General features: G+C 47.0%; 2 protein-coding genes across 5 annotated transcripts; one reads left to right on the top strand and one right to left on the bottom strand.

Annotated features, from left to right (window-relative positions):
• Positions 1 to 708: 708 nt before the first annotated feature.
• On the top strand, positions 709 to 17249 carry LOC121598054 (cGMP-dependent protein kinase, isozyme 1). 4 transcript variants are annotated; one of them, XM_041924572.1, is made up of 13 exons: positions 722 to 793; positions 989 to 1749; positions 12111 to 13791; positions 13958 to 14179; positions 14249 to 14595; positions 14681 to 14961; positions 15030 to 15199; positions 15356 to 15458; positions 15540 to 15803; positions 15918 to 16369; positions 16431 to 16594; positions 16658 to 16843; positions 16925 to 17249. In XM_041924572.1, exons 3-13 carry the CDS (start codon positions 12337 to 12339, stop codon positions 17085 to 17087), a joined length of 3807 nt encoding a protein of 1268 aa, XP_041780506.1. In that variant the 5' UTR covers positions 722 to 793; positions 989 to 1749; positions 12111 to 12336; the 3' UTR covers positions 17088 to 17249. The 4 variants fall into 4 exon arrangements, with proteins under 4 accessions (XP_041780505.1, XP_041780506.1, XP_041780507.1 ...); XM_041924573.1 differs by having other exon boundaries at positions 774 to 793; positions 1166 to 1749; XM_041924571.1 differs by having other exon boundaries at positions 709 to 1749.
• Positions 17250 to 22722, bottom strand: LOC121598055 (lysosomal alpha-mannosidase-like). The gene is made up of 6 exons (XM_041924575.1): positions 22162 to 22722; positions 20949 to 21051; positions 20264 to 20871; positions 19708 to 19841; positions 17845 to 19642; positions 17250 to 17771 (listed from the first exon to the last, which is right to left on the bottom strand). Exons 1-6 carry the CDS (start codon positions 22360 to 22362, stop codon positions 17325 to 17327), a joined length of 3291 nt encoding a protein of 1096 aa, XP_041780509.1. The 5' UTR covers positions 22363 to 22722; the 3' UTR covers positions 17250 to 17324.
• Between the last annotated feature and the right edge of the window lie 1243 nt (positions 22723 to 23965).

Raw genomic sequence — 23965 nt, 5'->3', positions numbered from 1 at the left:
CGCAAAAGACACGTGCTCGCGAGCGCTTCCATATGTATGGGCGGTCATTTTCACACCCACCTCCCTTTTCCATCCATCCCTTTTCTGTCGCCCATGCTGCGAGTCTGCTTTGCTATTCTTTCTGCGCGTACTGTTTGTTTTTCTGTTTGATGATTTTCCCATTGTCTCTTCCGCTGTACTTATTTTACTACCCCTCTTCCCATTGTCTTCACATACACATATTTTAAAACAACAAAAAGGTGGGTTTACAGGCTTGTTCCGTTGAGCGAAAAAAATCGCATTTCGCAAAAATAAAACTCTGCCGGCTTATTTATCGCGTTCTCCTGTCCCACCCCTCCACCAACTACCAAATCAGCTGGTCGGTGCGTGCGCGAGCGAAATTGCGGGCGAAAAAAACATGGAGCGAAAATGGAGCGGCCGCACGCTCGCGCTCCTCTCTAAGCGGTAGCCTCTAACGATTCGCGCACACACGCACACCGCCATCGTTCGCATGCGTGAACACAGGGCGCCCCTGCACACAAACGCAGTCAACATGTAACCAGCGCACAACACACGCCTACACGGGGTACAAACACAAACGCGTCGCCACGATGTGTCGCGCGGGCTTCCGAACTGCCGCCGTACGGCGAAAACGATACGATATACACACACACACACGGCACACCGGCAGGGGGGCGGCTCGCGTACGAAATTACTTATCAACAACGGTTCGCACCGGTTCAGTCCACCGGAATCAGCGAAGCGAAGCGGTTCGAAGCCAAACCTCCGGCGGGCCACGGGTCGCGGATCGTTTGTCGGTTTACGTCGTTTTATTTTGTTGTTTTGTGTGGTTTTTGTCTTTATTTTGCTTTGACTGCTTTTACGTCTACTTTGTTCGTGACGTGCTCAAACGCTCGAAAAGGGGCGCGAACCTCGCGTGATTAGCACGTGCTGCTGTGGTTGTTTATTTTTACTTTTCTTTTTTTTTTACAACACGTGATTGGCTAAGATGCTGGGTGGAAGTGTTGTCTGTCCGGTGGTTCTTTCAATAATTTAAAGAATGAACAATTCGATGAAGTTTTGTGATAAAAGTGCTTGCAATCAAGTGATGTGGAAGAAATAAAGGAGCAAATTACACATACAAAATCATCAAATCAATAAAGAGAAATAAACAAAATTGTTACAGCTAAATAAGCGGGTGTATTTGGTGCCGCTAGGAGAATCTACGAAAAAGTGCCATAGTCATTGCAATTATGAATAAAGTGCCCTCCCGCATCCAAATTAGTGATACAAACAAACGCGATAACTAGCAATGTTTATGTTCAAGTTTCCTGTCGTTTAATGTGTGTGAGGCGTGTGTTTGTGTGTTTGTGTTGACCAACGTTCCAGTGGCCCAAAACTCAACGCTGTATAGTAATGTTGTTTGAAATACGATAAGCTACCCTACATAGAACAACATTCACCAGTTCCCTAATTGATTGTCCTTACTGCTAGACTAATAAGCAGAGCTTACCGTACCAACCTTGGCATTACAATTAGGTGCAATTTGAATCCATTTTAACGGAAGAAAATGTACCATAAATCATGCTATTACTGCGTGCTGGTGTAGGCTTAAAGTACGCAGCATGCTGTACAAAACCCGTCGCCCGTAGCTAAATGTGGATTCATATGTAGCTGTGTCCTAGATGACACAGCATGCAGCATTACATTTGCTCAGCCTAACAGCGATTAAAGTAATCCAGCAAACGTATTTGCTACAAAAACAAGAAGGTAAGATGAGAATTTAAATGTATATAAAATGTAAAACCATTGCTAGTATGATTGTTTGCGTTCTTCTTACGCACCGTGTTCCATATCTGGTTGTAACCTGCTCGGGGAATCGGGCTCCCTTATCAAGATCGTGCTGGTGGATCAAATCATTAAAAATCGATTAATTAAAAGTTCATTCCGGGAGGTAATTTATTATATCAACAAGACGGAACAGTTCGTGATTTAAGCCAGGGTTGTATATTTTTATTGTTTAGCAAATGGTAAGGAACGTGATTGTGAGTCACCCATGAAGTACCAAGCGTCTCCATCGCTGTTTTGCTGTGCGTGTGTGCATTCTTTGTTTTGCTTACAGTTAGTTCTATTTTAGTAGTTCATTCTGTTGTTATAAAATCAGGTTAATTTTGAGGGACAGTTTTGTCTCTACACACACTCTTCATTTTCGCCTTCAGTCGAACCATCCAGAAGCTGCTCCCTGCTTAACAAAACCCGAAGCGTAATAAAAATATTTGCACCGTGCGAGGAGTTGTCTATTGCACGAAAGAATACAATAAAAAAACACAACCCACTAACAACCCTAATACAGCGACGATAACAGAAATTGCAAGACGCAAGATTTGATGATTTCGGCAAGCGGCCAACCGGGGGTCTCGTTCGCGAGCCCTTATCGCCGACCATTAACTCCTTATCGAGCAGGTCGAGTTAAGGTGCGAGATTCTTCTAGGGTTGGGATGGGCTTTTTTGTTAGACTTCACTTTCAATTCCCGTGTATTTGTGCGTCTTCCTCGACACACACACACACACACACACACACTTTGGAGAGGGTAATTTTTGGTGCAGCTGCCAAGGTTAGCCACGAACGAGCCAGAAACCAATTTCAAGCTGCCCGTAGATTACAACACCTCTTGTGTGTGGGTTTGAACGGACGAGGGCCCGTGCCTGGAAGCGATAGAAGAAAAAAAATCCCGTCTGTGTGTGACCTGATTGAGCACAAAATGGAGGGGGGGGGGGGGGAAGAAGTGCAAACGTTAGGCACACATGGTCCGCAGAACAAACGAAAGCATGACGTTAACTAGCCGGTCATGCTGGTTGCGCCAGCCGCCCCACGATCATCACTTCTGTCAACAGTGGAACGCCGGCCATCCCTCTATCGCGGGAGATGATCTTTTGCGCCGTCCGCTTAAGTGGTTAATCTTGCAGCAGCAGCAGGAGAAATGAATAGCCTCGAGCCAGAGTAGCACGGCTTGCGAAAGACTCACCACGAGAATGCAGCGGAATGAGGAGGCAAAACACACAGCCAGGAAGTAGTCGTTATTGATATTAATGCTGTTTGTTATTATCTTGCGCTTGTGTTGAAGATTTTGATGCCAGCATAGAAGGCGATCATACACACTCCCCTCTCGCTGAGCAGCACAGCACAGCACGCGACAGGCGAACGCCGCACTCCGACAACTTCTTATTTATAGCGTCCCATTAACACAAGTACCAACAAACTAGCGAGATTAAGCTGTAGTGCCTTTTCTGCAGCTACGCTCCCTTTGCGTTATGGCACGCTTCACGGGTGTGTGTGTGTGTGTGCGTTTTTGGCGGGTGGTAAGCGCCATTACAAGATTTCATCTCGCAGCGCAGGTTAAATATAGATCAATTAATTAGTGTGCTATAAATTTGTTTCGCGGTTCGATTGAGATTTCCGAATTTTGAATCCAACATACGCCAAGAATAGCACACGGTGGCGAGTCGTCTGTTTGTGTGCGCGCCTCTTTCATCCCTTTCTCCGGTGTCTTCAACCCAAACACCGAACAACACCGATTCCTGACCCACCTAAAGCGAGCGGGGACCGAGATGGGGTTGAAAAAATAAACATAAATTAAACGCATCTTTTCTACCTTGATCGTGTTTTGATGACCTTTTGCACGCCTCCCTGCACACCTTACCTGTTTGCGAAAGTGCTGCTGGGTAGCATGAATGTAGTTTATGGCCATTTCACCACGCCCAGCTCCGTTGATCGAGCAGAGCAAGTAGTGAAACGATCGTGAATGATCAAGAACGTTATGAGGGAAAAAAAGAAATGAAAGTTAAAAACACAGCTCCACAAGCTCTGTGTTGTTGGTGTAGAGCAAAGTGTTTGGATGCTAGATCGCTCCAATTCAACGATCGTTGTCCGTTCGGGAACAGTCCATTTTCCGTGCGTTATTTATTTGTCTTTCCACGCTTCATTGCAAGAGCCCGTTCGAGATCAATTAACAGTCGAGTCGGGAAGAATTTGGCTACTAAAATAAGCGATTGCTGTACGGTGTAGTCGAAGAACGGGGTTTCGTTGTATCAACTGTATCGCCCCGTTATCTGCAACTGCTTGGAGGCTGCATAAAGTTGCGGCTGCGGGTGTGAAGAAAATTGAACGAGATAAGCTTCCCCGTGCACGTAATGCCATTGATCTTCCTCAGATGCTGCTCTCTGGTGTGGCCGGTAGCGGAGTGTACGTGCAACCGTAGTAATCATCACACACCCACACAGTTCTATCAGGGTGGCAAAGATGGTAATACAAACTTGCCGTTCGAATTCCAAGGCACAAAAGTCATCTCTCTACCTCACCGTGGCCTTAAGGCCTAGGATTGTAAAATTTAAAAAAAAAAAGAAAGGTCGAAGAATGTCTGGCCCGAAAGATATTGGTCTCGATGATAATGTACAGCTGGTTTTGAAAGGTGTAAAGTTTGTTCGGGGTGGAATGTAACCCCTCTTTTCTTACACTAGCTCCGCGAGAAACATCGGCGCAAGGTGTATTGTGCACCCACACACACACACGCAGCCCTTCTGTTGCTTCTTTCTAGCTCCCCTTTTTGCGTCCTGCCATCGCCAGCAACACGATAAACAAAGATAAAATAAGACCGCTGCTGTAAAGAACTTCCGCGCGGAAGGTTAAGCCTGCGTGTCTGTGTGTGCATCCGTTAGTTCCGCTAATGGCGTCGCCCGTGTTGGCAGTGCATTCCCGTCCAGCAGGTGTATCATCCGCCAACTCACGCCCGATAGTACACCTCTGTGTCAGTGGCCTTCGGTGTCTGAGGGGTACAGTGCGTGTACTATCGGCGGCCGATAATCCGGCCGGATAATCGCGATACACCTAGAGCGTGTGTTCGGTGCCGCCCAATGTGTGTGATTTTGTGTCGAACAGCCGGTGTTCCCATAACCGATGTGTCATGTGTGAAGTAAGTGTACTATTTCTCCATTTTTTTTGTTTGTTGCTCCTAGCAAAAGAGGGGGGAGGGTTTATGATAAGCGACAGCGTATGATAAGCTTGTTGTGCGGTGGTGCGATACAGAGCTGGTCCGCGGCCGCTGCCCAGACGGGTTCGAAGTACCAATCAATCAGTATTTGAATAAGGTGCCAGTCGATACGGGCCAGCCGAGAGCCGCTTGTACGGCAGGATTTACGTACGACCGTGGGCTGGTTTGTTGACTCTGGTAATTCCACTAAAGGGGTTAATGCTATCGGTTTGGCTGTGAAGTGCCATTTCGGGACAGATGTTGTGCTGGCTCGGTCTCATCATAAATTGAGCCGATCGGAACAGATTGTAGCGCACCGCATTGTGTTGCCTAATGTGTTTTTATCAATGTTTGGTTACAGGTTACAGATAGTGGATCATTTGAATTCAGTGGGGATCACCTCACCGTTTCCATAGGGTGGGCATGGGGGTAGTTTTCAAGATAGTATTTAGTTTGTGGAGAATGGAAGTGTATGCCAACTAGTTAAGACATCAAGATACTAAAATATTCACAACAAGATCATTTTTATCTTCTGTGTTCGACTCTACGAAATTCCATAATTCCAAACAAAATTTTGTAATGCATAAGGTCTTTTTAAGTTATAGTGTACAACTGGCTTAACTAAGCATGTAAAACAATTCTCAATTTCCAGCCAAAAGGCGTTTCATATGCTCATTGTACTTGTATCTTGGCCTTGATGATTGGCTGTAACTCTCTTTTGTTGAAGCATTTTTAGAAGTATTATCAGTACGCACATCTATACGCCTTTATCTTTACGCCAACAGATGCCCAGTAGGTGCGACCACTTCACCTAGCTTCTAATGGATCTTTAATGATTCATAAAAAAAGTCAGAAGAAAACCGTCGTACCACATTCACTATAGATGTCCAACGACCTTGAAGCGTCCAACACCGTTCATCTCAGAATGGAATAAAATTTGCTATTTGCTGGTTGTCTAAGGAGTCAAAAAACAGTCAGAATCAGAATCTGAAGTCAAATTCATTTCCCAATGTCCAAGCGAATTAATCAAAAATTGGTAATCTTTTAGCCTCATTTAAGCAGCCCAATTGACCTGGATGGATGAACTAAAAACTTGACCTACAAAAACTTTTCTGTTGCAACTTAAGCCTGCATTAGAGCTCTAGTAAAATTGAACGTAAAATTTTGTGTGTTTTGCTATATTTTATTAAATATTTATCAGAATATGGCTTTTCATACACCATACGAAAGGAAATTAAATTCCTCAGCTATTTAGAATATAAAATATATTGGAATAATAAATTAAATGCATTCAAGAGAAGAATCACCTCCTTGTCTACGGTGAAAATGTAATGGTCAACTGTAACTGGGTTAATTTTAGCTTTTTTTTATATTCGCGCTGTTTAGAATAAAACATTCAAAGATATTGGGGCCCTTGTGTGTGAATTTGTATGGAGTGTTGACATGATTTAAGCCTCCAATAGTGAAGGGCCTCATGTATTATAATGATATAATAGCAAAAAGTTGATAAAAGAAAATAGTTTTGGTCCCTTCTGCTAACCGTTACTTTACACCAAGGATGATGTGCAAAATGTGTCATTATTATTGTTTTATCTCCCTCGACCTCCCCCCACGCGACGGTTCAATCGAAACCGAGAACAAAAGTACAGGCCGAGTCTCACAAGAGATACTCTCACTAATGATAGTCTCACTCGGGCCAAACACTGAACGAGTTAATGATCAGTAATAATTTATAATAAACAAAGTTTCTTTATTTAGTGTTACATCATGTGATAATAAATTATTATGATAAGTGATTTAAAAAATCATTTAAAATAGGCAATTGATCGTTCAACTTTGTTAATGCAGTGCAACGTTGTTTCATTAATCTTTATTCACAAATGTATACAATAAGCGATTATATATTCATATCGAGACATCCGGCCAAACGACACAATGTTGTTTTTTTATTGAATCGCCACATCTGATCAAAATGTCACAATGTCGCGTACGGTCGTGTCTCGGCATTGTGTTTGCATCGAAGGGTTAATGGTACTTTAATTAGACCGGAAATATCAATCGCACGCATTGTTGATGCATCATTGCTTTTCATTCTTTTTCTTTTTGCTCTATCGAGGTGCAACGGCACCACATGGACAATGGTGCTGGACAATAAAGCATCGTTTGATACATGCTTTATTTGTCTCTTTTTCTGCTTGTCACAGCCACGATTAACGCCACTATCGCTGACAATCTCATCACGTGCCAACCGTCCCAGCGTGCCAAAATACACCTAACGCTGCGAGGAAGATAACAGCACATTTCTTCATATCAGTAGCTGCACTTTGGTCGTGTACTAGTGGGGGATGGGGAAAGGAGGAGGAAGAGCAGGCAGCAACAACGGTGAAGCAATGCATTAACGAAAAAGCAAACGGGGCCCCGCTGTCGGGACCACCCTCGAGCGTCATGCTCTGTGTATAATGAATTTTTACCATACCCGTCTTTATTTTTCATTTTGTTTTACTTTTGCAAGCAAATTCTCACATCCACGAATGTCGACCCATAATGGGTGGGGGGGGGTTGGGGGGGGGGGGAGTTGGAACATTTTTCCTTGCCCCACCACCCTCCCTTCCTCTCTCTTGCTGAGCCTTCGCAACAATGCGCCCGTAACGATCTATTTTAAGGCACTTGCCTCAAAAGTCGAAAATTAACAAATCTCGTTCCGGTGTCGTTTGTCAGGCACGACTTTTGGCGGCATCCGCTTTTGTGTTCGTTTAGCAGCTTTAATAAATTCCAGCCCCCGCTCATACGCACACACACGGTGCACGAGGAGGCCACTCGATTTCCTCATCCACCGGCAGCGTGACTCGCTGAATGTCGCGATTTGTGGCAGCACCGTTCCGGCGGCGGCGGCGGCGGCGACGACTGCTTGCCCTTTTTCGAATGTCGACATTTACTGGTGCAAGAGTTTATGGTTGCAACCGTTTCGCTGGGGAGGAGTTAGGAAAAAGAAATGCTAAAACATCAGCCGTTTTGCCCAGGAACAGGGGAGTTTTATTGGGTGAATTTTGATGCTCGTTTTGCAAACCTAGAGCTACCTTTAGCATAATTTTGCAGCGGAACGAACGAACGAACGGCGTACCGATCGTCGCGGCAATAAAGTAGCATTATGTGGTTTACTAGTTCAGCTACTACTACTACAACTACTACGACAACGACAGTCAAAGTGCAACACACCCGAAGGCAGTGGAATATCAAGGTGAATAAAACTTACCTAGGGCTAGGTCATTCCTTCCTTATGGCTTGATATTGACATTTTCTCCTTATTGTTGTTGCCGGTAGTGAGGCAGAAAAACTGGCTGTCGGAACATCCGACCAAAGAACACACAGAAACACACCGAAAAACACATAACTCACCCAATGGTTAAGGCCAAACTAACTGTCTTCTTTTGAGCGGGTGTGTCCGTGCGTGCGTGTGTGTGTGTGTGTGTGTGTGTGTGTGTGTGTGTGTGTGTGTGTGTGTGTGTGTGTGTGTGTGTGTGTGTGTGTGTGTGTGTGTGTGTTTGGGTCGTAATTTTGAAAAAGTGGGACACTGATTTCGTGACCCGCTCCGTTCCTAATCGTAAGTGGTAAGAGCGGTTTTCCTCAGTGTCTGCCTCTGACGATGACTGTGGGAAAGACTTCACCGTTCACGCTTACCCTTACGGCGGTTTGTCGATCAAGTCGAACATGCAAACATTTTACCCTAATGTTTCCTTTCCTTGTAGCTTAGCTGAAGTTTTTCTTGTGTCCCTGTATGTCCCATGTATGGCATTTCGTAGCACCTTAAGCCATTTCGAGCCAAACAATGACCCACGGCAGGGACTTTCCTGTCGAATCAAGGATGCAGTTTTTTTTTTGTGGAAGCTAAGAATGCTTTTGCCGCCACTTTTTGGACGGAAACAGAAACTAGAAACTGTACTTTAGAAAAAGAAAATCACAACAAGAACATTACCGGCATTCTAAACCATTTCATGTCACAAGGTTGTAATGTGAAGAGAGAGAGCAGCTAGAAAAAAATGCAGACCAATTGTTTCGTGACTATTTTTAGCTACTGACGACTGACTTCGTCATTCCCAGTTCTACTCCTCCCCTCCTGCAGCTAGCTAGCTTTGTTTCATCCAGCACGTACCGTCGTCTGACACGACGGTTTTGTCCTCGGTTGACATGTACGCGAATGTCGGTTTCATTAAGGTTATGGTTTTGAATATCAGCGAGCTCGCCGTTACTACGCGAGCGTTGGCATTGACATGGAACGGTTTAACGTGTAGTCGGGCTTCCATTCACAAATTACCTACTGCTTTCCATTTTTCACACATGTTTTTTTTTGGCAAACGATTCAAGCTTGTTGTGATGCTCTTACTAAAATATGAAGCAAGGTGTCAATTATTTAGCTCTTTATTAACGATGACGAACAAAAACGAATTTATTAATAATTGTGTGTGTCTGTTTATTCTTCTTTTGGTCCGTTTTACGTTGATTGTGACATTTTTTTTCATCTTCGATTTTTAGAAAAAAAAAAAGTTGAAGAAAATCAAAACAGCAATCAAATAAATACAATAATTAAAAAGTGACAGCTTATGTACGCTGCAAAACAATTTGATAACAATCATTCATTGGTAATACATTTAATTTGGTTTTGTTTGAAATGTCACCCTACCTAACCGTTGATTTTAGCTCGTTCATATTAAGCGCCTGTTAGTATGCAATTTTATTTTTAACAATAATAAACATTGAATTAATTGAAGAACCAGGGTTAGAATATTACTGCTAGGATATAACTCACTTCAAGTAATTTAAAAACCCATTTAAGCAAGAATGATTCAATTTGTCTTCTAAAAATAAAGGACCTCAACTACGGCAATCCTCACCACAATTTATAAAAAAACTATTTTATTTTATACGATTTGTTTATTTGTAACATCAATAATAATTAATTCTCAATGATAGGAAGCATGACATATTGTAAAAACATCAATGGCAATAATTGGATTTGGAATCGATTAAAGTTTGGGCAATAATTACATTATTCAATTATTTTAATAAATATATTTATTTTACATTATTTTTATATTGCAAAAAAGGTATAAGATAAATAGTACTTCAAACCAAAAGTTTTTCAACTCTTTTTTGTTTTCTTACAAAACATCATTGAGCTTTGTTACGTTGTGAAACCAAGGATTTTTTACAAAAATGCCAGACATTTCACTAACCTGAATCATTATTATCCTATCTAATCAGTATCAAGTTATCTTTTCCCAAAGTTGCATGTTTGACACCTTTGCCAGCCCAAACAATTCTCTCGTTTTCGTTCCTCCCGGCAAATTAGAACGCCACGAACAGAAAGGAGCTGGAAACACAGTCGTAGGACAAATAATATGAGTCACGTTGTGATTACAGTGAACACATTCACGACCTGCCCACGCCGAACATGCTCACAGTGATGTCAACTATAAAACAAACACACACAAACACAAGCTTCCTGGTGAAACCCCTGGCACTCTCTAACGTTCGGCTAATCACGGAAGCATTAGGGACTCCGAGCAGACCCGCGCTCAGTTTATTTCTACGTTGCATCAAACCAAACAGTTTGGAGACGATTAAGGCACCCTCTCCACTGTCCGCTGCGATGACAAGGACACTAAGGACAAAAGTAGGGCACCTGAAATTATACTAATTTCAACGTTGTTCCTTCCACATCGTACCCCTTCCCAAATGATTGCACGTTGTTAACGCATTTGTAGCCGGTGAGCAAACGCGCGCTTGATTAAGATACAATCACGTTAACTGGTAAACGATATATATTAGACAAATAAATATTACTAAACCGTTACGAAAAAGCCTTCACCTACGGAAAGCGTTCGCTTAATCATCGTACGTTACATTTATTGACAAATTCATTGGGATGATTCTGGTCCGCTGTCCCCTCGCCGCGGATTGAACCCGGGGGCACTGGGCTGGGTTTTGCTTACCGTTCATTAGCACCTTGCTTATATGGAAAATGCCATAGCTGGCCAGTGCGTTGTTTACCTTTTAGCAGACGCTGCTGGCTTCCCCGCCGAGTACGCTCAGAGCGCCAACAGTTAGCGAGCCGGTTATCTGTATTAGCGTGCATGTGAATTTGAGGCGTGAATAAATCAGGCCACCAAGACATTTGCAAACTATTCACAACAATCCGGATATCGGTGTTAGTTACTAAAGCACAACGACAACAATGACAAAACAGCTTGCTAAGCAAACACGCTTGATATATTCGGGTTCCTCTCAGCTACTAACGTCCATCTTCTAATCTTGTCATCTTTTTTTTTGGGGGAGGAGCCGGTTCTGTAATGCAAATTCTATTCTAATCTCTTGCTAACCGACGTATCAATAGAGGAAGCTGTATTGAAAGATGCTCGACACAACAAAAGCATTCAAAGTCATCGTCACGAAATGGCCGTTTTCACTAGTTTGGCTAGTCTCGAGCGGCAACGCGAGGCAACTAGAGAGATCATGACCCCGTTCAGTGACCGTCAACTCCTTCCTCCAAGAAGATCAGCAAACAGCAGATACCAAACAAGACCAGACAGTATTGGAAGAATGCATTCTTTGTTGCCATTCACCTTTCTTGACCTTTCCAACAAATACTATCCCCACCGATGCATTCATAATCGGTTTGTTTACTATTTTGCATACCTTTAATATTCCGAAGAAACCACGAACTGGTTAAGCAGTCAACTATCTTTCTCATATGCAGCCAGTATCACAGCGCGTGGTGAAATATGACCACCAAACAAACACTCAATTAGTCGTTACAGGGAAATATCATTAACTCCCGCCAGTCGGAAACGGCGGTGCGCTAACACCGGGATAGGTGTTTGCAGGCATGACGGTAAATATTAAATTAACGCCTCTCGATATCGCAACCACTCACTCGAGTGCCCTGACTCACACCAACGCGGGTTCTTCAGTTTTTTTTTTTTGCACAGCAGATAGTATCTCTCCCGGGAGGATACAACCGCGTCCACCGAAAGTGAAATTCCGCTCAATCATCATTTTGTACTAATTAAATATAATTTTGTAATTTCGTTTGCTTTCTGCTTTCAGGTCTCGGGTCCGAGGTTTGTTTGCGAAGTGTTTGACCCACCGCGAGCGTGACCCTAACATCCAGTAACCCATTAACCCTGAGGTTGCGTCCACCTCCGCGTGTCCCCTCGCTGTCGGCACAAGGTGGGAAGGCAAGGTCGCCCGATTAAAGTAGCACAATCGGGCAGCACCGCGAAACGCAATAGCCGAAAGTGGTGTTAGTAGTAAGTTCGGCCGCGGGGGGGTGATGGAAACGATTAAGAGGGAAAATATACAGCTAGGTGATAATAGAAAACTGGTGGCCACGATGGGCGGCCCACTACCACCATCAGCAATCGGCGCTACGGCCAGCAGCAGTACGGTGGTCGTCCGGTCGTCACCAACACAGCCAACACCGCCCCAGTCGGTCGCCGAAGCGAGCGTCGTCAATCCGGTCACGGCACTGTGCGAGGTGGTCGACCAGCGCCAGGCACCGGGCGAGAAGTCAGTTCATCCGCAGTCGCCGACGTCGCACCGTGCGTGGTTTCGGAAGTCCAACACTTGTGGCAGCCTGTACGTACAGTGTGGCTGCACCGTAGAGCCCGGTGACGACACGCAACCGAACGACCAGCAACGTCACAGTGATCCTGCCTGGAGTTCCATCCCACCCCGTCCGCCAGTGCCGACGCGACCCATTTCGCTGTCCGATAAGGACATTCGACGGATTCGCCCCCGGACCGATAAGCCCCCGTTCATACACCCGGACAGCCCGACGACGGTGTACAGCGGTGCGGTCGTTCCCCACGATGCCTCGGTGAGGAAGTCCCACCCCAACCGTGCCCTTGTACCGACGGCACAAACCGCCAACGGGGACTACGAAATTCTGCACACGGCACATTCCAAGCGCTACTCGACACCGACCATCGGCACCGGGTACGCCTTCCATCCGGAGTTTGTCCTGCAAAAGCTTGGCCCAATCGGTGACGAGACTGGCGGTGCGGCTCAAATCCAGTCCCCCTCGCCCCAGTCGGAACCGGTGCGCGGCGGTGCGGCGAAAGTTGTGTTCAAGCAAAGAAGCTGCACAAGCTACCCGGGACTAGCGGAAGGCAGTGAACCGTTCGGGGCGTCCTTTTCGAACGCGTCCAGCATCGAGGAAGTTGGGTCAGCTGTAGTGCGGTGCCAGGACGCTGAAATCGTCCGTCTGCCTTCGCTTGGGTCGTTCGAGGAGCTTCAGCGACGGCAAAGTGTGAGTTCGCCGCCACAGCAACAGCAACACCAACCAGCCGTCACCGTGAGCGACACTGGTGGTACCCTTGACACGACCGGACATTGCCGCGGTGTGCTAATTGAATCAAACAGCAACAGTGCGGGCAAAGCGAGCAGCGCGTACGCCATCCCGGCACGGAAGGGCAGGCAGCTGTTTGTGGACAGTGGCAGCGATCAACTTAGCGTCTCGCTCGACACTGGGCGCGAGGCACACCGGCGGAGCGAGGCAGCCCACCAACAGCCCGGTGCCGTTGCGAGCTGCATCAGTGCAGAGAACAGCCCGCCGAGCCCACCGTCCCTGCTGCTCAGCCCGGTCATACCGTCAAAGTTCGACTGCTCCGCGAAGGAGTACCTGATACAGTCCGGCATACTCGGTCCGATGGGTAATGGGTCGTCGCTGCTCATGCGCAAAACCTCCAAGATTGTGCCGAACATTGATACGCCGGTGAAGGAGCGGGTAAGCAGCGTCTGGTAGCTTAGTTTGTGCAACCGGCTTGTTAGTTCACGGGTTTCTGGTTGTTTAGGTAGGTGCTAACTAGCACCAACCGTTGCCATACGCCAGAACCTGTTTGTGCGTCGTAGCTGGTCGTTGAATCCTCCACATCATCGTTTCTTCCCCACAGATACGTAAAAATTCGGTAAAGTTTTGGGGCAAAGTGCTTACCGAGGATCGGCGAAAATCGCTCACCGGTCAGTGTGACAGTTTGCAGTCGTACGGCAGCTCAATGACGATCAGCGGTACCGAACCGAACAGCCTGGAGGAGGAGCTCGTTGGTCTGCGCAGGCTGCTGAGGGCGCGCGACGACGAGATCGACAAGCTGCGGCGTGAGATCGACAAGCTGAAGGTAACTAAGTACACGATCATCTTCTCCACGATCTGATTTTCAACCGTATCTTTCCACTCTGTTATTCAGAGTGTACTACAGCAGAAGGCAATCAACAGCCTCGAGCAAACGAGCATACCATCGGGACAGCAGCGGCTAACGCTGACCAGCCCGACGGGCACACCGTCGCACAAGGGCCAGCATGTGGCCGAGGGTGAGCTGCTGTCCAGCATACAGGCCAACTACGCGATGGCCGGTCAGCCGCTGTCCGAGCTGTTTGGCATATCCGGCAACAGCTTCAAGCTGCACCAGATGAAGTCGGTCAAGGGCATCACGCTGCAGGCGATGAAGAAGCAGGGCGTGTCGGGCGAAAGCTGCGACCTGATGGGTAGCCAGTCGAGCGACATTAAGATACCAAAGTACAAGAAAGATTTCAGGTATGTGTGGGAACCATCCGGAAGACGAGGGATCGCCTAATCTTATCTCCTTACGGTGTCAATGTTTCTCCCACTCGTCACACAGTGCAAAGCAGCTGATCAAAGACGCAATCATGGAGAACGATTTCTTTAAAAATATCGACTCGCTGCAGATAAGAGAGATCGTCGATTCGATGTACAGCCGAGAGTTTCGCAAGGGTGAGTACGTCATCCACGAGGGTGAGGCCGGATCGCATCTGTACGTGTCGGCGGCCGGTGAGTTTGAAGTCATCAAGGATAGCAAGGTGCTAGGGGTGATGGGACCGGGCCGGGCATTCGGTGAGCTCGCCATACTATACAACTGCACGCGAACGGCATCGATACGAGGTAGGTGATCTTGAACATGTTATAGAAGTTTTGGAGTTCAATTCTAATATCCCTGTTCTTCTACTCAGTGCTATGTGATTCCCGCGTCTGGGTGCTGGACCGGCGAGTGTTCCAGCAGATAATGATGCGCACCGGAATGCAGCGGATAGAGGAGAACGTGAACTTCTTGAAGTCGGTACCACTGCTAAAGCACCTCAGCAACGATGTCCTTACGAAAATTGCTGACGTTTTGGAGGTGGTAAGTGCGCAAAGGAATGGAATTGTCTCCAGAAGTCAAATCCAACATGTTCTTACGATATTTGTCATTTATAATTGTCTTTGTTGTTGTGGTGATAAAACCGAAAGAGCACACTCCTAACTAATGATGCGACCGTGTTTCCCCCGTTCTCGGTAGGAATTCTATCCGGCTGGAGCATTCATCATACGGCAAGGTGCCGCTGGAGATACGTTCTTTTTAATTAGCCAGGGAACGGTGAAAGTAACTCAGCGGCTACCCGGTACGTGCTGTCTAGTCGCCTTTGGCCCCTTCGCACCATAAAGTCTTAGGTTATTTTTATATTCACACCTTCCCCTCGCAGGACGCTCGGTGGAGGAAGAGATACGCATCCTCGTCCGTGGAGAGTACTTCGGCGAGCAGGCGCTCATTAGGGAGGACAAGCGCACGGCCAACATTATCGCCATGTCGCCCGGTGTCGAGTGTCTGACGCTGGATCGCGAATCGTTCACCAAGCACATCGGCGACCTGTGCGAACTGCAGGAGAAAAACTACGGCGACGAGGAGCGAGTGCTTGCGTTCCGCAATCTCGAGAACACTCACCCATCGCTCGGATCGTGTCAACCGGGTGAGAATTTATTTTAAAAAACCCTCCACCGCCAGGTGGTTGGTACTACAAAGTAGTGAGTGGGTTATTATAATGTTGCAACATTCCCCGTGATTCTTTCCTTCATCCCGACAGAGCTAATGGATGTGAATCTAACCGACCTGGAGGTGGTGGGAACGCTCGGTGTCGGTGGGTTCGGTCGGGTCGAGCTGGTGAAGCTCGAGCGGAACGGTGATACGAAGGTGTACGCGCTGAAGTGCATGAAGAAGCGGCACATCGTGGACACGCGGCAGCAGGAGCACATGTACAGCGAGCGGAAGATTATGCTGGCCTGCCAGAGCCCGTTCATCTGCCGGCTGTACCGCACGTACAAGGATGCGAAGTTCGTGTACATGCTTCTGGAGGCTTGCATGGGCGGTGAGGTGTGGACGATCCTGCGCGATCGCGTTACGTTCGAGGACTCGACGGCTAAGTTTATCGTGGCGTGCGTGCTGCAGGCGTTTGACTTTCTGCACGCCCGGGGCATCGTGTATCGGGATTTGAAGCCGGAGAATCTGCTGCTGGATGCGCGGGGATATGCAAAATTGGTAAGGTTCATAGGGCGCCACTCGTTGATCTGTATTAAAGAGGTCTTGCTGTTTGTTTTAGGTTGACTTTGGATTCTCCAAATTCATTGGCTACAGCAGCAAAACGTGGACATTCTGTGGTACGCCCGAGTACGTGGCGCCGGAAATAATTCTCAACAAAGGGCACGACCGATCCGTCGACTACTGGGCGTTGGGCATACTGATACACGAGCTGCTGACTGGCATGTAAGAAACTGTATGAAGTTTTTAAATCAACCCACAAATTAACATTCCATAATTCCATTCCAGCCCACCCTTTACTGCAGCAGATCCCATGAAAACGTACAATATCATACTGAAGGGCATCGACATGGTAAACTTCCCCAAGCACATGTCCCGTGCCGCCGTCAGCCTTATCAAACGGCTCTGCCGAGATGTCCCATCGGAGCGGTTGGGTTACCAGCGCGGTGGCGTACAGGACATCAAAAAGCACAAGTAAACTATCATGCTGTTGGATAGAATTTATCTTCAGACCAGACCTTCAATTGATGGACAAATCCGCTTTCCCTTCCACAGATGGTTCCAGGGTTTTGACTGGGATGGTTTGATCGCGCTCACACTTAAATCCCCACTGCAGCCGAACCTGCTGGGACCGCTGGACATGTCCAACTTCGATATCTTCCCCAAAGACTTAGACATTCCGCCGGACGAGCTGTCCGGGTGGGATGCCGATTTCTGAGAGCTTCTTGAGCGCTAACGCCACAACCGTTCGGGTAGTAGTGATACGAATAATCTGCAATAATACATGCCTAGCAATAAGTTGGTTAAACGTTGTTTTTATAGCGTTAAGATGCATTAAAGTAAAAAAAAAACACAGAACGCACACAAACAAACACACTGATTTCACGGTATAATGCGTTTGTTTTATTTATACTACTCTAAATTAAAACGAAAGTCTTTGCACACTACTTGCTACCTATGGCTTGTACTCTAGCTGAAACACGAACGTACGGATCTCCATCGGTTTGAGCATAATTTCGAACCCATCGTCCGCCACGTTGCGGGCCAGTTCGTCTAGCAGCGGTGACCGTCCCGCGAGTACGTTCGGTGGCGACGGGGAAGGAAGTGGCGTCGACACGTCCCGCTTAATGGAGCTGTACATGATGTATGATGGGTCGGGTTTGAACTTCAGTCTTGTTGAATCCTCCCGCAGCTGATTAGCGGCAAGTGTCATTTCGCGCACCTCCTCAATCGAAAACTGGCGGAACACGTCCTGGATGTTGAACCGTACCGGTTTGGAGTACATGGGGTCCTCGCCCTTCTCCAGCAGATGCTCGAAGCGCACAAGGATGCTGTTCTCCTTCCACGGTTCGAACGTTAGCAGATGTACGTTCAGGGGAAGCGAAAGCGATAGTGCAGAGTACTGGAGAAAAGGAAAATGATGTTAAAACATGACTGCTGCAAGCTGACGGAGAATATGAAACTCAAATACGTACAATATTGGTGTACTGCTTCTGCCAGTCCTCGTACTTAACCTCCCCGACGTCGCTGAAAAACAGCCAGTTCGGTAGCAGCACCCGGTTCTGCAGGAAGCGCTCCCTCGCCTCCGGTGTCGGGCTGGTGGGTTTCTTCGCCCCAAAAACGACCCAATGCTTCCCGCGGGCAACCAGTCCCTGCCCGAACGCCTTCTCGTTCAGCGCTTCCTCCACACCGAACGCATCGTCATGCAGCAGCCGCCGGTGTACCATCAGCTCGAGCGAGCCATCCTCCAGGCTCGATCCACCCTGCGCACGGTCGTTCAACACCGCCAGCCGAAGGTTCTCATCTTCCAGCGCAATCTTCGCCGTCACCGGGTAATAGTTGCCGGATATCTTCTCCTGCAAATTCACATTCCACGTGTCCCGGTGGTTGCGCACACGCCGCATCATCTCGCGACCGTTTGCATCCGTCCAGAACACGCCGCTCGATTGGGCCGCAGTGTAAAAGCGTGAAACAATCTCCTTACCCACACCGTCCTCGACCGGAATCGGACCTACCATCCACTCGAACTCAACGTGGCTCTCGTCGGCGTACACCCGAACGACCTGACTGATCCACTCGTTGAACACTTGGTGTACTTCCTGCACCGTTCCACCCTTAACCACCTTAAGCTGCACATTTTCTGTGACCGTTTTCTCGGTTCCGTTCGGCCGGAAGATGTACGCACCGGACGAACGGTTGCGGAACTCCTCATTGTTACCGAGAGCACCCTCGTAGTAGACGAACGTCTGGCGCAACCGATTCGTAACGCCATCGATCGTGATCGTGCTCAGGAAGCCGTTACTATCGAACGAAACGTTCAGATACTTGTTGCCGATGGTAACTTCCTGCGAATGCCACTGGGCTGTTTCCTGTTGCTTTGCCCGCGTTTCATCTGTAGCCGGTGGGCTTGCTGGAGCAGGCGCTTCATGGAGAAAATCATCCAACGAATCAATGGCACGCGTAACAAAGTACGATTTAAATCCGAGCGGTGGCAGCTCGTTCGCCAAAAACACCAGCTCCGACGTTGCATTGCTGAAGCGATAGCTTAGATTAAGCACCGACCGTGGAATTGGCACGATTTGCGAGGAAACTTCTACATTGCGATAGTCCCGCACGATGTATCTACCACCGGTGACGGGCAGCCGGACGTATTCGTGTCCCGCGTGGGCCAGCGGATTGTACAGCGTGACCGTGAAGCTATCCTTCGTCTCCGTAAGCTCACACTTGCTTACATTCAGCAGATGGCACGACTCGAACGCAAACGTGTACTGCGGATAGTCCGTGGTAGGATGCTCGAACGGCAACCCACCAGACCGTGCCGATCGTTTGTACTTCGGATCAACGATCTGGTTGAGGGCGGCTTTCGTATTCGCCCCACACGCTCTTACCGCACGGTTCAGCATTCGGGCGTAATCATTCGCGACGTGCTGCTTCTCGGTTCCAGTAATAGCATCATGATGCTGCATTACACCCATCGCTTCTCGCAGCATGTTCAGGTGCGGTTCCATGTGGGTCTGTCGGGATGGTGCCAGGGCGGTAAGCTGTTTGCACACCTGCAGGAAATGATTGCCGACGCGCTCGAACCGTTTGCTCGTGGGCCGGGAGGTGTAGTATCCGGTCCAGAAGGAGTGCGGATCGGAGGCGTACGGGAAGAAATCGTCCGACTTGGTGGGCCAGGTAATGCCGACGTCGTGCAGGGCCTTCAGGTAGCAGGAGGGCGTCGAGTAGAATACGTTCACGTTCGATCCGTTCGATTGCAGTGCGTTGGTGTATCTGGGAATGAAGAGAACAGAAGAAGTTCATAAGGAATCTTTCAATCAAATACCATCTACACTTACTTGATCAATTTGTCCATATTTTTGAAGTACACGTTCGCATCCATGTACGTAAAGTCACCGCCCATCGTCAGCAGGATGTTGTTCGTCCGATAACTCTCCGCCTGAAGATTCACGTAGTACAGGAACTTTTCCACCTACAAAGCAATGTGCAGTAAGATAATAAAGATGGGTTACTCTATTGCAGAGTTATGAATCAGAATCAATCACTGAAGTGAATCAATGAATCTAAACTTTAAGTTTTAAGAACTGTATAAATCATGATTATTTAGAGATGTATCGATGTATCGAGATAGTATCGAGATAGATAAGGCTTTATAATTGCATTAATCTTTTAATATCACTAAATTCCTGAAGATGCACTTCAAGTATTATAATTTCATAAATTTTTGAAAAATCATATGATTTATGAATTTAAGAGTTCCTAGAGATTTACAAATTTATTCATAGAGGTTCGATTCCTGATACAAATCACTGAAGACTCATATGAATGCATGTTTATGAGAGATTTGTATCTTATTGTAATGAACCGAAAGAACCGCCCTGAACTCTGTCTCACCTTTGCCTTCACATTGTTCTCCGCCGAGTACGGGCTGTCCATGAACGGTTCGTCCGAGCAGAGTATGTCGAAGCAGAAGCCGGGCGGCGCTTGGTACAGATTGTACAGCACGCCCGTAAACAGATCCCCATCGGCCAGGTTATCGCTCGTCTTCCAGATCATTTCCGCCCGCTTGTGCGTCATCCGCTCGCGCTTGTCCTGATAGTCGAGCCGCCCAAAGAACAGCCCATCGTACCCCATCTGGGCGAACAGGGACGCCTGCTCGCGCGAATGTCCGAACGGATCGATCTGCCAACCGATGCGTGGCCGACCGCACTCCCCGAACGTATCGTTCAGCTTGGCCAAACCCCAGGTAAACTGATCCACAATGCTGTGGTAGTGTGCGGCCGCCTCATCGTTCATGCTCCAGGCGCCACCGATAAACTCCAGCCGCCCCTCGTTCACCAGCATGCGCACCTGCTGCTGCAGTTCCGCCGTCTGTTCATCGTACCACTTGAAGAAGAAGGCCGACTCGACGTAGATGAACTTGCGCTCCGGATCGCTCAGCAGCGATTGGATGACCGAGTCGAGAATGTACTGTACGCCCGCCTTCTGGATCGTGGTCTTGCCTAGCGTTGGTAAACAATGGACCGCGCGCGGGCCGGGTTAAATTGTGTTGTTTTGCAGCACCGAGGAAAACACTTACTGCCATAATAGTACTGGTCGACCGTCTTTAGCCACCCGACGTCATCGTGCGTGTGGGGCACCAAATGCACATTAAGCATATTTTTCTTCGGTTTCGGGCATGACTGGAAGTAGGGAATGAGTTAGGTAGGGAAAGCAAGTAAATAAATAATACGCCTTCGTCTACAAGGCAGTTTTTATTGTTCCATAGTTCAGGAAGGAAGCAAAAAGCGGGCGAAAACTGTTCAAAAACAGCGTTACAAATCAAAGCGATTTCTCTTCCTTGGCTAACGCTCGTACGATTTAAGTCGTCAACAATTCATCGGTTAAAATGTGCTACCTTATCGTCTGAAAGCGAAACATAAACAAAACAGCGCTGAGAGAGCACTCACACAAAGTGTTGTTCGCTTTTTATTACAACCATTACATTTAAATTGTATTTTACAGTTTTCTAGACATGGGCAACTTGTAGTTCGAAACAAAAATGTCGTAAAAGAGACAAAACCATACTAAACTTTAGCAGATAAGATTTTGAATAATATTAAGTTTTGTTACGGTAACTGGTTCAAAACACAAAATACATAGAAAAGTTCAAAATTGGCAAAACAGTTACTAGAGTTTAAAAAAAAAACTCAACAAAAATGTTCAACAAATATTTCCTAGATTTTTCCCACAATCATGTTTCGTATATGTGAACTATTCAACAACAACTCAGCTATACATGAGCTTGAAAGCTTGCTTTAAATATTCATCAAAATATGAGCATATACTTTAAGCTATTTTGTTTTTGCTTTTAACCATAAAATATCAGACATTTTTCATAAAATGCCGTGATCGTGGCATAGTTAGACGGTTGTCTAGATGATTTAATTGCTAATGCTCGTAACTATTGCGTTTCCTATTCTGTTTTTTATTTTTATCGTAAAACAATCTAATGAATGGGGACACATTTTACTCATATGTTGTTAAACATTTAAACACCTTATTTCAAAATATACGTCCATGTTGGTTTCGCGCTATGTTACCCTACAAAAATGAAACTGACTGATGATGTACTGCAAAGTACAACTGATTGCCTGCGAAGTAATACAGAAATCCAATGTTGCTATTTTTTACGAAAATTACAAACACTGATAAGAAAGTTCAACTCCGCAGCAAACACTCAACCAGTTCAGTAGTTTGTAGGGAACCAAATCAGTGGTTTACATTCCCCCATCCGTCATCAGTTCACTCACCTCATATCCGCACGATTGCTTTAGCTTGCGGCCAAATTCTAAATACTCATCACTTTCCGCCACACGCCGGGGCAGCGCGTTACCATTCCGCCGCCAGGGGCCGGCCGACACTGGCTGCAGGTTAAACGTTACACCAGCCAACACCACCAGCACGACCACGATCGACGCCAATGGTACGGACACTCGACCGACGACAAGCATAGTGATCACCCGCGGATGCAACCAAACGGGGGAACAATTGTGAGCACACGCAGTCCTCAATCCGATACCGGAATGATGCAGCTTTGCATTGGGAAAAATCACTCGTTTGCTTGCTGTTGTGTGTGCGCCCGATTACACTTGCTACCGGATTTGGTGCACCGTGCGCCGTCTGCATGCACAACAAAACCGGGAACACTCGATTTATGCTGCTGGCCTCTGGTTGCTGGCCCGAGATCAGGTTAGGCTGGGGAGGAAACCTGTTTTCACTCTTCACGGTTTACGATCGCGCACACTGATCGGCACACACCACACGTCCGTTCGCGGCTGTTACTCGCGACCGAATGACCATTCGCGGCCGTGGATGCTGGCCTGGAGGTCTGGAGTGAATTGCGATAGCCGTGCCGGGCACACTCACTCTCTTTTCTATTGAGCCGAATGAACCAATGGTCAGTGAGAGCGTGATTGGAGAGTGGCGCAGCCCAAACGCTCAAGAGTTGGGATTTTGTATTGAGAATGATTTGGTATGTTGTGTACATTTATTAATTAAACCTTTTATTTTAACTTTTAAAGTGCCATTGTTATCAGAATAGCAAAATACTTTTCTTAATCTCTGCGAAGTGCGTACCTTAAGCTCAGTTACGCTGCGAGAAATAAACCTGAGTTCCAACTCCATAACGAATGAACTCTCCCCACTTCTCCCGCATCGGATCACCCCAAAGGTTTCCCCGGGGGAGGGTTGAAACGCCAACCCCTCACCCCGCACAGACTGACACTGACACTGAATCTCAATTATGACCTGCTCCGCTTCTTGATCATATGTTGAGAACCCGGGCACACACACAAAAACAACCTTCTTCCGTCTTACTTTCGACCGACTCTCCTACGATCCGCCGAAACCGCGCTGCATACGCGTACAGCATTAATCTTTTCCTTTTCGCTTGGTTTTTTGGCCGCCCGTTGCTTTAGTTTCGTTTCATTTCCTTTTCACCCCTCGAGGGGGGAACGGACCACCTCTGATGGCCGTAATTGCCCGAGAGCAGATGAAAGCGAAATTGATACCAAGCGTATGTGTGTTGTGTGTCTGCTTCCCCACCGGTACATGCTACAACGTATGCTGTTTTGTGGTTTTTCGATTTTTGCTTTCTGGGCCTTTGTACCGGGGCCGAGAAAAGTGAAGGTGACCACCGCTGGCCAACGCATGCCGGGGTGGGAAATTTCGATCCGGCCACCAAAATTGATCCCCAAATCATCGCTTAGAGAGCAGAAGCGGCCGATCGTAGACGATCGCAATTGGTTTTGCACCTTTCTTTTCGCTACATAAAATACATACCGCACAACAGCATAACTGTGCCACACACAAGAGCGCTCAAAAATTGTTGCAGAAAGTGCTGTGTGTATTTTTTTAATTTAAGTTCCTTTAATTACTTTTTGCAACAATTTCACCTTTGAAACAATCAACGTGTATTAACGCTCGGCTTTCATGGAGTGATGGGGCGAGAGGGACAAGAAGATGATACAGTAGACAGCGATTAAATAATAGAAATTAAATAGGGCAAAAGTAGCCACTCGATGTGAACAAGCTAAAAACATCGAACGACCACTT

This window comes from Anopheles merus, chromosome 3R (assembly GCF_017562075.2).
Source record: "Anopheles merus strain MAF chromosome 3R, AmerM5.1, whole genome shotgun sequence".
Lineage (NCBI taxonomy): Eukaryota > Metazoa > Arthropoda > Insecta > Diptera > Culicidae > Anopheles > Anopheles merus.
Note: the sequence above shows the minus strand (reverse complement) of the source record. Positions and strands in the feature narration are given on the sequence as shown.

Excerpts from the sequence above, each read along its gene's own strand:
- LOC121598054 (XM_041924571.1), top strand. The coding sequence starts at position 12,337 with ATGGAAACGATTAAGAGGGAAAATATACAGCTAGGTGATAATAGAAAA. Across the intron at positions 13,792-13,957 it reads ATACGCCGGTGAAGGAGCGG|ATACGTAAAAATTCGGTAAA; the intron begins GTAAGCAGCGTC and ends TCTTCCCCACAG. Across the intron at positions 16,595-16,657 it reads CACGAGCTGCTGACTGGCAT|CCCACCCTTTACTGCAGCAG; the intron begins GTAAGAAACTGT and ends ATTCCATTCCAG.
- LOC121598055 (XM_041924575.1), bottom strand. The coding sequence starts at position 22,362 with ATGCTTGTCGTCGGTCGAGTGTCCGTACCATTGGCGTCGATCGTGGTC. Across the intron at positions 21,052-22,161 it reads AGCAATCGTGCGGATATGAG|TCATGCCCGAAACCGAAGAA; the intron begins GTGAGTGAACTG and ends CCCTACTTCCAG. Across the intron at positions 19,643-19,707 it reads AATATGGACAAATTGATCAA|ATACACCAACGCACTGCAAT; the intron begins GTAAGTGTAGAT and ends CTTCATTCCCAG.